Source organism: Sarcophilus harrisii, chromosome 2 (assembly GCF_902635505.1).
Source record: "Sarcophilus harrisii chromosome 2, mSarHar1.11, whole genome shotgun sequence".
In the NCBI taxonomy this organism is placed as follows: Eukaryota; Metazoa; Chordata; class Mammalia; order Dasyuromorphia; family Dasyuridae; genus Sarcophilus; species Sarcophilus harrisii.
The window spans coordinates 326,158,549-326,172,136 of NC_045427.1; the positions used below are offsets into that span (position 1 = coordinate 326,158,549).

Below are 13,588 nucleotides of genomic sequence, written 5' to 3' on the forward strand. Positions count from 1 at the left end.
CCTTTAATTAGTGGCATTTCCCACATTTATGAGCCAATGGGAGTAAGTGTCTTAAAAAGGAAGGAGTCATCTACTCAGAAAACTCATGGTATAAGTTGGCTGATACCAGGCCCTAGCTAACTAGCGAGCCCAAGTCCCACTTGGATCACAACCAAAAAGTTGTGTGACCTTAACTTCTGAGTCTCAGTTTCTTCATTTATAAGATGGGGATAATATTTATGCCCATCAACTTTTAGGATTGTTGTGAGGATAAAATGAAATTGTGTGTGCGTGTGTGTATACATATATACACATAGATATACATACATATGAGAATATATTATATATGAGCTTTGCAAACTTTAAAGCTCTAGATAAATATTAATTATTATTTTTATCATTATCTTGGACTTCATTGTGGAAAGAGCGTGCTGGTATACCATCATTCAGCTTGGAGGCTGGTGGTGGGCTGGGCAAGGGGCAAGGAGAAGAGCTAGGTCAGAGAAGGGCCACTTTCTTGAGTTAACTGTCAAGGGTAAGGAAAGCATCTTTTCTGGTTTAAAAAAATTTTAGGACTATTCAACTGAGGTGGGCAAGGGGGGGGAGGAGGGAAAGAAAACTTCTTATCATCCTCTTCCTGTCTGTCCCAGGTCACCATTCTTGAGAAGAAACAGGGCTTATAAAACAGAGTAAACCCTTCCTTTGAGTTCATAAAGCCACTCTTCCTCCATAGCAGAAAGCATTATAGCTCAATTAAGCTCATCCAAGGAGCTTCTTGGAATATTCTCCCTCATGTAATTAAGTAAGACTGCTCAGGCTCCCAGCTCCATCATGGTGGGTGGTGTAAATGACATCCAAATCAGTTTATACTTACCTAACTGAGATGGACACTAGACAACGTTAAGCAAAGATACTACAGTAGACTGTCAAAAAGTTCCAAAGAAAAAGTTCCCTAAACCAGGAGGCAGGGCCAAGAACTACTTTGAGATGAGGATAGTCCCATGCAGTGGGTGGGTTCCTGTCTATTAGCACCTTTGTCAGAAATGGGCTTTGTTTCATGAAATATGAAGTATGGCCTTAATGGTACTTGACTGAAACAAGCCTCCACAAATCCTACATAGACAGGAATGAAAACAGCCCTAGAATACAGATTTCAGCTTAATTTAGATTTATAAAGTAAAGGCAGTGTGGTGGGGGCAGAAGACTGGAATTGTGGTAAAGAAGACCTGACTCAAACTAATGATGGGATCCTGGACCATTCACTTAACACCTGGAAGTCCCAGGTGTCTCTCTTTGAAACTATACATTATAAATGGGCTATCTGCACTCTTCTAGGATGGAGGGAAAAACTATATCCATGTAACCATCAGTGCTAATTTATTGATGTATGTGTAAAAGAGGAAGAGAGAACAGAGGCCATGGGGGTGTGTGGGATGGGACATGGAAGTCTAATGGGCCCCTATATTTAGTTCTAGAGCTGTATTCAGCTGTACTAAATTCCTTTCAAAGGACTCCCTAGCCAGGAGCCTTTAGCCTAGATATAGAATTTTGGGAGGAATGGAAGGCATTGGCCAAACATAAATAACTTACCAATCTAGCTCAGGGGCCGTCTTCTCGGGCATGGAGGACAATCATTATTGCTACAAATAAGCCTAGGCCCTTGTGAGTCATTATTAGCATCAAAGCGAGAAGAGTGGAGTAAGAAAATAGGAAGTGGCTCACCCAAACTGAAGAATGACTCACTCTCCAGCTCACCTCGGGGACGGAGGAAGGGAGGGCATAAAAACCAGAAGCAGCTTTTCCTCTAGAGAAATCTGGGGATTTCCACAAGAATCCTAGGGCCAACTATCAGTACTGCAGAACAGGGTTCTTGGAGTGAGCAGATGGGGCTTCCATTTCTAGGTTTCCAGGCAAGCAAATATGAATAAGGAAAGGGATCAAATGGAAGGAAAAAAGGGGAGTTGTTTGATGATAGAAATGGGTTATGTGGCAAATTAGAAAGTTTGGAATCCAAAGACACTGGTTCAAATTTTAGTCATTTAGCTATTGGACAAGATGATTAAAGATCCTTTTCAACTCTAAATCCAGTTGTAAAGATGGTTGATCAAGGAAGTCCCTGATCAGTTTGATAGGTAGCCCAATCAAACTGATGAAATTACAAGATCTGTATCAGAAGAGAACTTCCTATGGGGGTAGATGTGTGTTCTAGCCCCTTACTGAAAAGACACAAGATTCTCCTCTGAATTGTCTTGGGGACTACAGCTGTCTCTAAGATGCCTGGTGCATCTTGGCAGAAAAATCCCCTCTTCCTCATGGTGCTTTATGATGAGCTCAGATGTCAATTTGACTCTTTTGGATTTCCAGACTAAAATGCCAAATGATAGGGAAAGGCGGGAAAAGAGATTTCCACCCTCCTCACTCTCTGTAAGCAGAACGTATTAATTGCAGCAGAAGCACATGGCAAACAATTGCTGTTCACCCTGGCAAGACTAAGAGTTCCTGCCTGCCTCCTTCTGTCTTTTTCCCCCCCTAGCTCAGGTCAGGGACTAGTGAACTTGAGAATGGATATTTCCAGTCTTGGGGTTATCACCTTGAGGATAATCCTGAGTTAGAGAGTTTTCCAAGTTCTAGAGTTCCCAATCAAGAGTTCCTGAGTTTTATAGATTTTCTCAGTGTATACAATTTGAAGAGGATAGTCCTAAATTGGAAAACTAAAGCCACATTACATGGGCTAAGAGCTCTGGACAGTGTCAACACTAAATAATCTTGCTACGAGTTGCTTGATTTGTGATAAAAGGTAAATGGGGAGCGTTTATTAAGCAGTCTTAAAATGCCTTTTCCTTTAGGGAATTAGGACATTATATGAGTGCTTTATCTGTATCTGTACTTGGGCTCTGGTGATACCCTCTTTATTCATTTTTATTAAAATTATCCAAATGCAATTTTTTTGTATGATAGAGGAAACATAGTCTCATACCTATACTGGGTACAGAATACTTGTGCAGAAGTGGAGAAATTTATTACCCACATATGGGAACACTCAAGACACAAGCCATACCTAAGCTTTATTCAGGACATCTACCTCAGAGTTGGGTTAGGAGCCAAAGAGTGATAAGGACCCCTTTGGGGTCAGCCCCCAGGATGAAGCCTGGTTTCTGAGAATCCAGAGTCTTTGAAGAGAGACCTGGGGCACAGGGTACACTATGATTCCTACAGTGGCATTAGTAGTGATTCGGTCCAGATTATAACTATATGAAGATTGGGTGATTGGTGGTAGGTGGGTAGCAATTATGAAGTTTATAGCTAAAGGAACTACATGCTTCCCTCTCTAGTCACTATAGGCAGTCTGACATAAGGACTACAGGAAGTTAATATGGAAGTCAGGAAAACCTAAATTAAAGTCTTTTTTTCTGACACATACTAGACAAATCACTTAATTTCTTAGTGCCATAGAAGTTTTCTAAGACTCAAGTTATAGATGAGTTGCATCAGGTTTCTTCAACATTGACAGTTCCCAATGCTGATGAAATCACAGGTCCAATCTCGCCCCTCAACCACCAATTCTCATAATTAATTGACAGAAAAGCAATTTATACCCGGATAGCCCATTTTCACCCAGGAAGAAATGAGTGTTCTATGTCCTTGTGGGAGAGGAGGACAATCTTCAAATAGGATTAATCCCTATTTTTGGAGAACTTTTCCAGGAAGCAAAAACCCAGAACTTCTTATGTCATTGCTCTAAGCCTAGGACAACAGCAAACAACATTTGTGCGCTAAATTAATCCCCCCAAGCTATTTTTTCCTACTCCCTCCATATTCCCTGCCCCCAACCTTCAAACTTTGGTCCCACCTATGAGCTATGCTGTCTATACAGACTGGGTAGGACAGCAAGGAAGAGGATTTTCTTTCTACAGTTGGTAGTCTTGGCATTTTTAATGATTTATAAAAAGGGATGATGCTAATTTCTACCTAAGTGTCCCGGAATCAGGAAACACTGTACCACAGGGCATAGTAGGGTTAATTAACTCCTTTGTGCTGGTTGGGTGAGCTGGAAGTGAGCTATGGTGAATACCTGTCCACTGCCAGCAATGGACACGTCCCAGGAGTGGAAGGGCTTTGGGGGCTGGGGGACTAAAACCATGCCTCCATAGAGTGCAGTTAATACTGAATAAGGAGTGAGTTCACAGAGAGAGCCCTGTTTATGGGGACAAAGGGCTAGAAGTAGCAGCCCTGAGAAGGCAACATGGAATTGGGGGCTGTGATATAATGAAAACCAGCACCAAGTTCTGAGCCTGTTCTCATCTGGATATTCCAAAGTATCACCTAAGCCTAAAATATTACCTTTCTCCTTTGGGCTCCTTTCTCAAATTCTGATTTCCTAAAATAGAGTCAATCTCTCTTTCTCTCTCTCTCTCTCTCTCTCTCTCTCTCTCTCTCTCTCTCTCTCACTCTCCAATTCAATCATGGCACAGATATTCTACAAGCATCCTCCATCTTTTAGATCCCATCCTTAATCTCTGCCCCTTTCTCCATTCTCCCTACAATCTTTATTTGGAAAACCTCTCAAAAATTCTTCCAGGACACAAGATACTACCTCCTCAGGCCCTACTGGACCTAATTCTTACATGGATTCAATGGGTTGTGAACCTCCAGCAAGGCTGTTAGAGAGTGGCTACAAGAAGGGAGAAGAGGGCCAGCACCAGGGGACACTGTCACAAGCCCAGTGCCCATGATGCCAGATACTTTCACAGTAGACAATTTGGGAAGGAAGACACTGCCTGTGTAGTCTCCCTAGAACATATGGCAAATAAGCAAAAAATAAAGACGGGTAGGGGTAGGAGCAGGTGGAGAAGATTTCTCAGGTTTCTATCTCTGGGAATTTTTCTGTTGGCTTGTAAGGGGAGGAGACAAGAAAGGCAGGCCACCCTTAGTTCAAAAATAAAAAGGGAGAAGAAGGAAAAAAGGGGAAACTCCACGGAGCACTTGAAGATTAAGTCCTTCAAAAGTCCAAGTTTGGTGGGGATCCAGCACCAGAGTGCCCCAGAAAACACCAAGAAAGCAGCTTTGGGGCTACAGGGGAGGGGGCAGCAGGGAGGGCCTCTGCCTCCATCTCCTGTGCATGCAGAACATGGCTGCCAAGCTGTCTCTTAACCATGACCAAGCTCCTTCTGATCCTTCCGCTCCTTGGGCCCCATGGGAGGTATTGGTTGCAAGCAAGCACCTGAATATTGCCTAATAGAACAAGCCAACCGCTAACTTCACCCAGACCAAAGGGCAGTGGTGGGTGTGGGGGGAGGGAGCCCAGAAAGGGCGGTGAGGGGTCTCCTGGGTGACCTCCAGGAATCACCTGCCACCTAGTTTTTAAAGCCCACGGTCAGTGGGTTGGGGCGCTAGTTTTCCAAGTCCCAGGACCCTGCTCTTCTCTTTGCCCTAGGGAGCTATTCCTGCCCACCCCCTGTGTCACCTCCCCCCACACACAGCTCTGGTGAGGGGTACAGGTGCAGACGGTGTGTGTCTGGGTGGGTGCAGGGCAGGGAGAGCAGCTCCTCCTGTTTGGTTCTGTTCACGGGTTGATCAGGACGGCCCCGGGGCTGCTGTCCAGGTTGGGGACAGCCCTCAGTCCGTCTTGACGTGGCCATTGGCCAGCGCCAGCGGGGCGGTGGGGCCGCTGGGCTCGGCATGCTGCTCGAAGCGCAGGCGCAGCGTGTTGCGGATGATGAACTGCTCCATGATGAGGGCCCCACAGAACCAGGGCACGGCATACTCCAGGGTGATGAGACCCATGAAGTCAAAGTCAAACTGGGAGTAGTCCCAGGGGCAGGCATTGAACTGGCGAAGGATGTAGCCCGTGGTGAACTCCCAGAGGTACGTCCAGAGGGTGTAGATGAGGCAGCGGATCAGGATGTGGCAGCGGCCCCGCAGGCGCAGGTACATCTTCTCCACAATCAGGATGGAGGTGCCGTAGATGAAGAGGGCCCAGACACTGGTGACCCCTGGGAACTTCCAATTAAAGTTCACCACAAATTCCCAGGCAGCCGTGAACATCACCTCGCAGAAGTAGCCATGGATGGCGTAGAGGTACCAGCGCGACAGTGCCGTCAGGGGCTCCGCAGAGGCCATGCTGCCTCCTCACAGTCCCCAGCCCAAATGCTAAGGGTATAACAAAGGAGACAAATCAGCAGTCAAGGACTTCAACAGTCAATCAGCCTCCCTCCCTCTTACAGAGCCAGCTCTCAGGCACTAGCTTATCGTGCAATATGGCAGTGGTCTGAGTTCTTTGCTTCTCCTTCTGCTCCCAGTGGCCACCTCAGAGTCACAGAACCAGAACTTAGGGTTGGGAGGGACCTTAGAGACCATATTGTGTAACCCTCTTATTTCTTTTAATCTCATTTTAATTTTAAAGAATTCTTTGTTTAATTTTTTAATTGATAATGATTTGTTTTTATATCACCTACATTTTCAAATATATCCCTTTCCCATCCCAGAAAACTTTTCCTTATAACAAATAACAAATTCCAATATTCCTTATTCTAATGACACAAAGAAAGAGGAGAAAAAAGAATTCTGATAAAACTAAACAGCATATCAATCTTGTCTGGTAAAATATCTGCAGTTCTCCAAATCTATAGTCCCTCACCTCTACAAAGAAGGGAGAGAATATATTTTGTCTTTTCTTTTTCAAGCCAAATTGTAGTCTTAAAATTATGCAACCCAACACACTTATTTTAAAGATGAAGAAACCAAAATTCAGAGTTAAAGGGACTTACCCAAAGTCACACAGCTGATTAGTGGCAGGGCCAGTAGAACCCAGGTCCCCAGATCTTTTGACTCCCAATCCAGGGCTTTTTCCGCTGAGCTATGATGCTTGTCTCAGGAGTTGTCTGGTGCCATTTTGGGGGAATATTTTACCACTCATTAGCAAGGGCAGATATGGATAATATATTTGAAAGTGCTTTGAAAACTATTCTTATTAGTTCTAATTTTCTAGAATTTAGAATTCTAGAATAATTCTAATAGTTTCTAAAATTCTAATAAGATCAAGTGCTATTATGAATGGTAAGAAATGAGTATTACAGATGGACAGGAAAGGAAAAAATCAAATAACTTAATGCTGTAGGGATTCATAGAGATGAAAGACAAGGGAGTCTGCATGGACCTTTCCCTTCAAATGGTCTTCAAATGAAGGCTGGATGACTAACTTGTTAGGGTTATATTCTAGAGTGTTTCCATGCAGATAAGAGATGGTTTCTGAGGTCTCTTCTAACTCTAAGATCCAGCCTTTCTTGTGTAGATGCAAAGGTTCCCAAACATTGTTATTTCATGCTGTCCTTAGCATCTAAGTTTTTTTCAAAAGCAATCCCTTGCCAGTTTCATTAGGTTGAAAACTTTAAAGTATCTCATGGTGCCCCTATAAGTTTGCTACTGCATCCTCACATGTGTTGAGGTACATGGTTTGGGGACCATGGATGTAATGGAAAGAACAATGAATTTAATGCAGGAGCTCTCAATCTACTGACTAATTTAAATCTTACTGACTGTATAATCATGAACAAGTAACTTTCCTCTTCTGGATCTCAGTTTCCTTATTTGTAAAATGAGGACAATGTTCTAGAGTCAGCGGTTCTTAACTTGGGGCCTGTGAACTATTTTAGATAGCTAGCTAGATGGATGGATGGACAGATGAATAGATGGATCTATATCTATCTAGATTAATAGATGGATTGATAAATAGACAGATAATTATATTTCAGTATATTCTTTTGTAATTCAATTCTATATATTTTATTTTAGATATCTTAAGTCACTAACCTAAAAATAAGGCTATCAATTTCACTAGATTGCCAAAGAAGTCCATAACACATAAAAAAGTTAAGAATCCCTGGTCTAGATAATGGCTAAGATTTTTTGCCAACTCTAATGTGCGTATATTTTTAAAAAGGGGAAACTCCCCAACAGCTCATTAATTTCTTATAAACTTTGATAACTCACTACTTGGGGTTAAGTTTAAAGCTACTAGCTAATTTTTATTTTCTATGTTCCTACTTTAGTATCAATAAGGCAGCCAGGTAGTGCAGTGTTGGAGTAAGGAAGACCTGAGTTTATCCAGCCTCAGATACTTACTAGCTATGTGACTCCGGGTGTATCACTTAACCTTTGCCTATCTTCCTTTCCTCAAATGTAAAATGGGCATAGTAATAGCACCCATCTCCCAGAGATGTTCTGAGATATTTGTAAAGAAGCATTTAATAAATGCTCATTCTCTTTCAACTATATGGCTAGTAAGTGACAAGGCATGAACAAGTTGACTGGCCCATCAAGAGATTACATTGCATGCTACTGAACTTCGGTGTTCCCTCACTCTTCATGTCCCATGGTCACTCTCCATCTTTATTTTAACCTGGGGTCATCATGACTCCTTCAAGCATTTCTGCAACAATTTCTGATTTCAGAATGCTTTGCAACCAACTCTTCCTTTACATTTGTCTCTAATGGCTGAATTATATAGATGTTAAATACCCAGTTTCAAGATGGCCTGAGTTTTAATTGGTTGAAAGCTTATTGGACATAGTAAGTATAAAAAATTAAGAGATCAAAAAATAAGATGACTTAATTTGTTTTTCTTTCTCATCCCTAATTACCTCTCTTCTCTAGTCTAGTTATCTTTGTTTGTTTTTTTTTATTATCATATATTGGTTTTTTTTTTATGTGGGAGCCATAATAGAGGATTAATCATAGAGTCAGGGAGACCTGAGTTCAAATCCAGGCCGATACACTTACTAGCTGTATGACACTGGGCAAGTCACTTCACCCTGTTTGCCTCAGTTTTCTCATCTATAAAATAGGCTGGAGGAAAAATGGCAAACCATAACAGTATCTTTGCCAAGAAAACCCCAAATGGGCACAACTGAAATGAATGAACAACAACAAAGTCTAAAACCATAAGTTATAGATGAGTTGCTTTAAAAGTGGAGGAATTTTCTACAATGGGAATTCTAAATATTGATGAAATCACAGGTCTAGGCCAAAAAAAAAAATGTTGTCACCTCTGTAGCTATATCTGTGTCCCCATCCTATCAATCTCCTAGTTCAAGCCTAGTTCTCACCCTGAAAATCTTCCTATTGCTGACTATAACATTTGCCTCCTCTGAGCATAACTCAATTAAAAGCACATCTAATAAAAAGCTAATATATGCAGAATTCAGTGATGAGTCCTAAGAAGATACTGTAATACTTGGAATATTTCATCAATATGGGAGAGTTCCCAGTGTGAGAACACTCTTTACCAATATAGATCACAGATTGACCATCTACTATAACTTAGTAGATACATTTCAGGGACTTGCCTGAGGCCCAAACAGGTTATATATCTGGCCTAGCATCAAAAAATGAGCAAATGTCAGATTATAACCAGTTTTTTTCTTGATTATAAGCTCATTTTTTAAATCTAATTTTTAATGTAAGAAAAAACTCAAATCGATTATATTTGTAATTTGTTCTGGTTGGGAGTAACCAAATATTTTTATTTAAAACTGTCTAGCAAATAAGTTAGCATGGCCTCAAAAATCAGGAAAATGTGGGTTCTAGTTCTCACTCTGATATATGTTGGCTATGTGACTTACAGCCCAAGGGTCAAATCTAACCCATCACGTATTTTTGTATGCCAGAATTAAGAATGGTTTTCTTTCTCTTGTTCATTTTTAAACATATTTAAATGTGATAAAACTTTATTTAAAAACAAAGGCCATTTTTAGTTCTTTGACCTTACAAAATTTGACCCCTTCTCTCTGTCTGTTGTCTGCCAACTCCTTTGGCTGTTCAGTCAAACTCTACTCTTTCACGATCTCATTTGGAGTTTCTTGGCAAAGACACTAGGGTAGTTTGCCATTTCCTTTTCTGGCTCATTTTGCAGATGAGAAAACTGAGTCAAATAAGGTTACAGAGCTATTAAGTGTCTGAGATCAGATTTGAACTCTGGAAGATGAGATCTTCCTTACTTTCAGGCCTGGTACTCTATCAACAACTGTCCAGACTCTACTCTAGGAAAATTACTTAACCACTTAGTATTCCAGCCAACTCTCTAAGAATATAGAGGTCTACAGTCCTCACTGAGGATTTCCTGGTTCCAGCCAATTCCCTCCCCAACACACTGTAGCTGCTTTGTATGGACTTCATTTATTGCTGTTTGTATGTCGTCTCCTTATTCGAATGTAACATCCCTGAGAGCAAGAATCCTTTTACTTTTGTCTTTATATCTTGAGCACAGTGCTTGACACTGAAGGAACTTAAAGAATGTTTGTTGATCCATCCCACCAAAATCACAGGTCTGGTTCAAAAAGAAAAACAAAATAATGATAATGATTAACCCTTCTATTTTGTATAGTGATGATACGATCTCTTGTCTCTTACAACCATCTTGTAAAGAAGGTATTACTTGTTAAATGTTGGAGATGGGAGAAAAAAAGCAACCCCAAAACAACCTTGGAGATCAAGACCTTAACCCTCTCAATTTACAAATGAGGTTAGGCAGTGGTCCTCAAACTTTTGTTCTCAATATCTTTATCCTATTAAAAACGATTGAGGATCTGTCCAAAGAGTTTTTGTTTATGTGGTTTATAGTTATAGATATTGATCACATTAAAAATAAAAACTAATTATGAATTTGTAGACTCTGAAAGGATTTCAGAGATTCCCAGGATGCTCTGGACCAGACTTTGAGAATCACTGGGTTAGAGAGACAGGATTAGATCTCAGGTGTCTTAAGTGACTCCTAGTTATTCTCTTAGCAAGGTGGCAGAGTGATTAAGGCACTAACTCTAGAGTCAGGAGGAAAACCCAAGTTCAAATCCAGCCTTGGACACTTTCTAGTAGCTGTGTGTCCCTGTGCAAAGCCTTTTAATCTGTCTGCTTCAATTTCTTCATCTGTGAAATCGGGATACGAATAGCACATAAAGAGCAGGTTTGACCAGCTCTCTCTGCCTGTCTCCCTGTCTCTCTCTCTGTGTTTCTCTTTCTCTGTGTGTGTGTGTGTGTGTGTGTGTGTCAGTCTCTGAGTCTGTCTGTCTCTCTCTCTCTCTCTCTCTCTCTCTCTCTCTCTCTCTCTCTCTCACACACACACACACACACACACACACACACACACACAGTCAATAAACACTACTGGCTGTTTATCAACTGTAGGATCAAATATAAAATCCTATTGGGCTTTCAGATCCCTTCCCAAACTGCCCTTCCCTGCCCTACCCCCAACATCCCTAATCTTCCCAGACTGCTTACATCCTACCCCTCTCCCAATCCAGGGACACTGACCTCCTTTTGGTTCCCCAAATAAGACTGTCTCCTGAAGGGGATGTTTTTACTGACAGTTGCTCATGGCCTAGAATGCTCTCCCTCCTCATCTCCACTTCCTGGCTTCCTTCAAGATTCCACCTTTTACAGGAAATCTTTCCTTTATTCTAGCGCCTTTCCTTTGTGGATTGTACTACCCCGTACATGGCTTGTGTGTACACTGTTGCTCACATGTTGTTTTTGTCCCTGGACTGTGAGCTCCTTGAGGGCAGGCTCTATTGTTTGTTTGTTTTAATATTTCCAGTATTTAACATAGTCCCTGGCACATAACAGGCACTTAATAGTGTTTACTGATTGACTTATCTTCCTTTAAGAGTTGTTGTAAAGGTAAAATGAGATATTTGTAAACCACTTTGAAAAAAAATTGAAAATATTAGTACATTAAGATGTACTAATATTATTATTCTAATTATATATTTATATAATATATAATTATAACAGCACAATAACAATCATATAATTAATATAATAACAAAATTATTATTAATAATTATTATTATGTCAAAGCTGCCCCTCTCCTCAGCTAAGGTCGGCTAAGATTCATCTAGGAAACACTAGAGCAATAGGAGATTAATGTAGTCTTCCATCTTTGGAGTCAGATGCACTGTAAGGCAGTACCTGGGGTCACTGATTTTATCAGAGATCCTGGCTGATATGGACCTAGCCTTCCCAAGTAAGCCTCCAGTTCAGTTAATTCACCCTTCAAGATCACCTTCCATCTGAAGTCTAGTCTCCCACATACTCTGATTCAAACAACAATGATAGGCTAGCCACTTCCATTAGATTATAAACTTGTTTTGACTTTTGTATTGACACCTCCAATGGCCTAATATGGTATTTGACATATTGTAAACACTTAATAAATGCTTGTCCATTGAATAAAGAAAACAATTCCATTATCTATGCAGGAGGGAAAAAAACACTTTAGATGAGAACAAATATGATTTTCTAGCACCTGAGTGACAGGTGGGGAAAGGCTTCATTAAATAGGGCAATTGGGCTTAAGAGGAGACAGATTGGACTCTTGAGCTGTCTTGGAAAGAAATGAGGATCCTGTAATTTGATCATTATAGTCTTGGTACTGAATAAACTAACAAGGAAAAGGAATTAACAAGAGGCATTTGCCTCCAACTTGGTATATAATAAAGATTAGAAACAGATAGTATTAAGATCAAAACATGCTAAAATGATTTTCTCAGACCAGAGAAGTGATTTCTTAGTGCAAGAAGAATGAGGAATTCAGGACTCAAAAAAAATTGGAGCAGCTCCAGAGAACAGACTCTTGAAGATAATTGAAAGTGGGAAGAATGATCCTAGAGGCTAGATTATTGAAGAAATTATTTAAGAAAATGGCTGGGGAGAAGAGTTCATCTGGGAAATAATAGAGATTTTTATTTCCTCTCCTAAGCAGGCAACTCCCAGACAAAGTTCCCACTGAGTTTCAGCCACATCTATATTCATCTATGATCTTATGCTTTTCAACTATCCAACACAAAAAGAGTTTGGGCCAGGATCCTCAAGATGAAAATGGATTTTTGTTCTCATTATAAGAAAACTGACATATTTGGTACCTTGGGCATGGAGGACCAGGCCTAAGAACCCCTTACTGGACTGGATGCCAGATGCTAAATTCTATATAATGACTTCCTTCTTAATTCAGCTAAAAACTCTATCTTTATTTGATCTATGGGGGAAAAATTCTCTGAGGAATCAAGAATTTCTGCTTATTGTTAATGCTGTAAAGTTACCCATACATATAACCTGTAAATAAAAAACTATTAAATAAAATTTAAAAAAAAGAATTTCTGCTTCTCCCTACTCTGTTCCCCAACTTCCTAAGGTTTGCCAAGAGCAGATGAGATATAGAAATATCAATCTTTAGAGCCTTCAATGGTTTCCTTCCAAGATCAGATGAGTTGGAGTAAGGCAAGAAATCTCTAATGGAATAAAGAAATACAAAGGAAAGGAAAATAAGCAGAAAAGAAAAAGAAAAGGTAGAAAAAATGAGATGAAGCTTGGTTTCAGTTTCTTAGCAGTAAGAAAGAACAGGATGGGAAAGAATGGTTTGTTGTTGTCATGTCTGACTCTTTATGACCCCATTTGAGGGTTTTTTTTTTGTTTTTGTTTTTTTTTTTTTTAGCAAGGATACCGAAGTGGTTTGCCATTTCCTCTTCTGAGGAACTGAGGCAAACAAAGTTAAGTGACTTGCTTGGAGTCACACAGCTAGTAAATGTCTAAGGCCAGATTTGAACTCCTGACTCCA

The 13,588-nt window shown here is 40.6% G+C and overlaps 1 protein-coding gene across 8 annotated transcripts in view; it reads right to left on the reverse strand.

The window, feature by feature from the left end:
• Window positions 1-1,649: 1,649 nt before the first annotated feature.
• The window catches only part of TMEM229B (transmembrane protein 229B), a 56,700-nt gene continuing 44,761 nt past the window's right edge, over window positions 1,650-13,588 (reverse strand). For 6 of the 8 annotated variants that reach the window (XM_012548881.3, XM_031952774.1, XM_031952775.1 and 3 more), the window contains 2 exons: window positions 6,747-6,860; window positions 1,650-6,129 (listed from right to left, as the gene is read on the reverse strand). In XM_012548881.3, the coding sequence (XP_012404335.1) occupies window positions 5,596-6,099 (504 nt within the window). In that variant the 5' untranslated portion in view covers window positions 6,100-6,129; window positions 6,747-6,860 and the 3' untranslated portion in view covers window positions 1,650-5,595. Of the gene's footprint in view, window positions 6,130-6,746; window positions 6,861-11,286; window positions 11,550-13,588 lie in introns of those variants that run through there. The other 2 variants (XM_031952781.1, XM_031952777.1) reach the window with 2 other exon arrangements.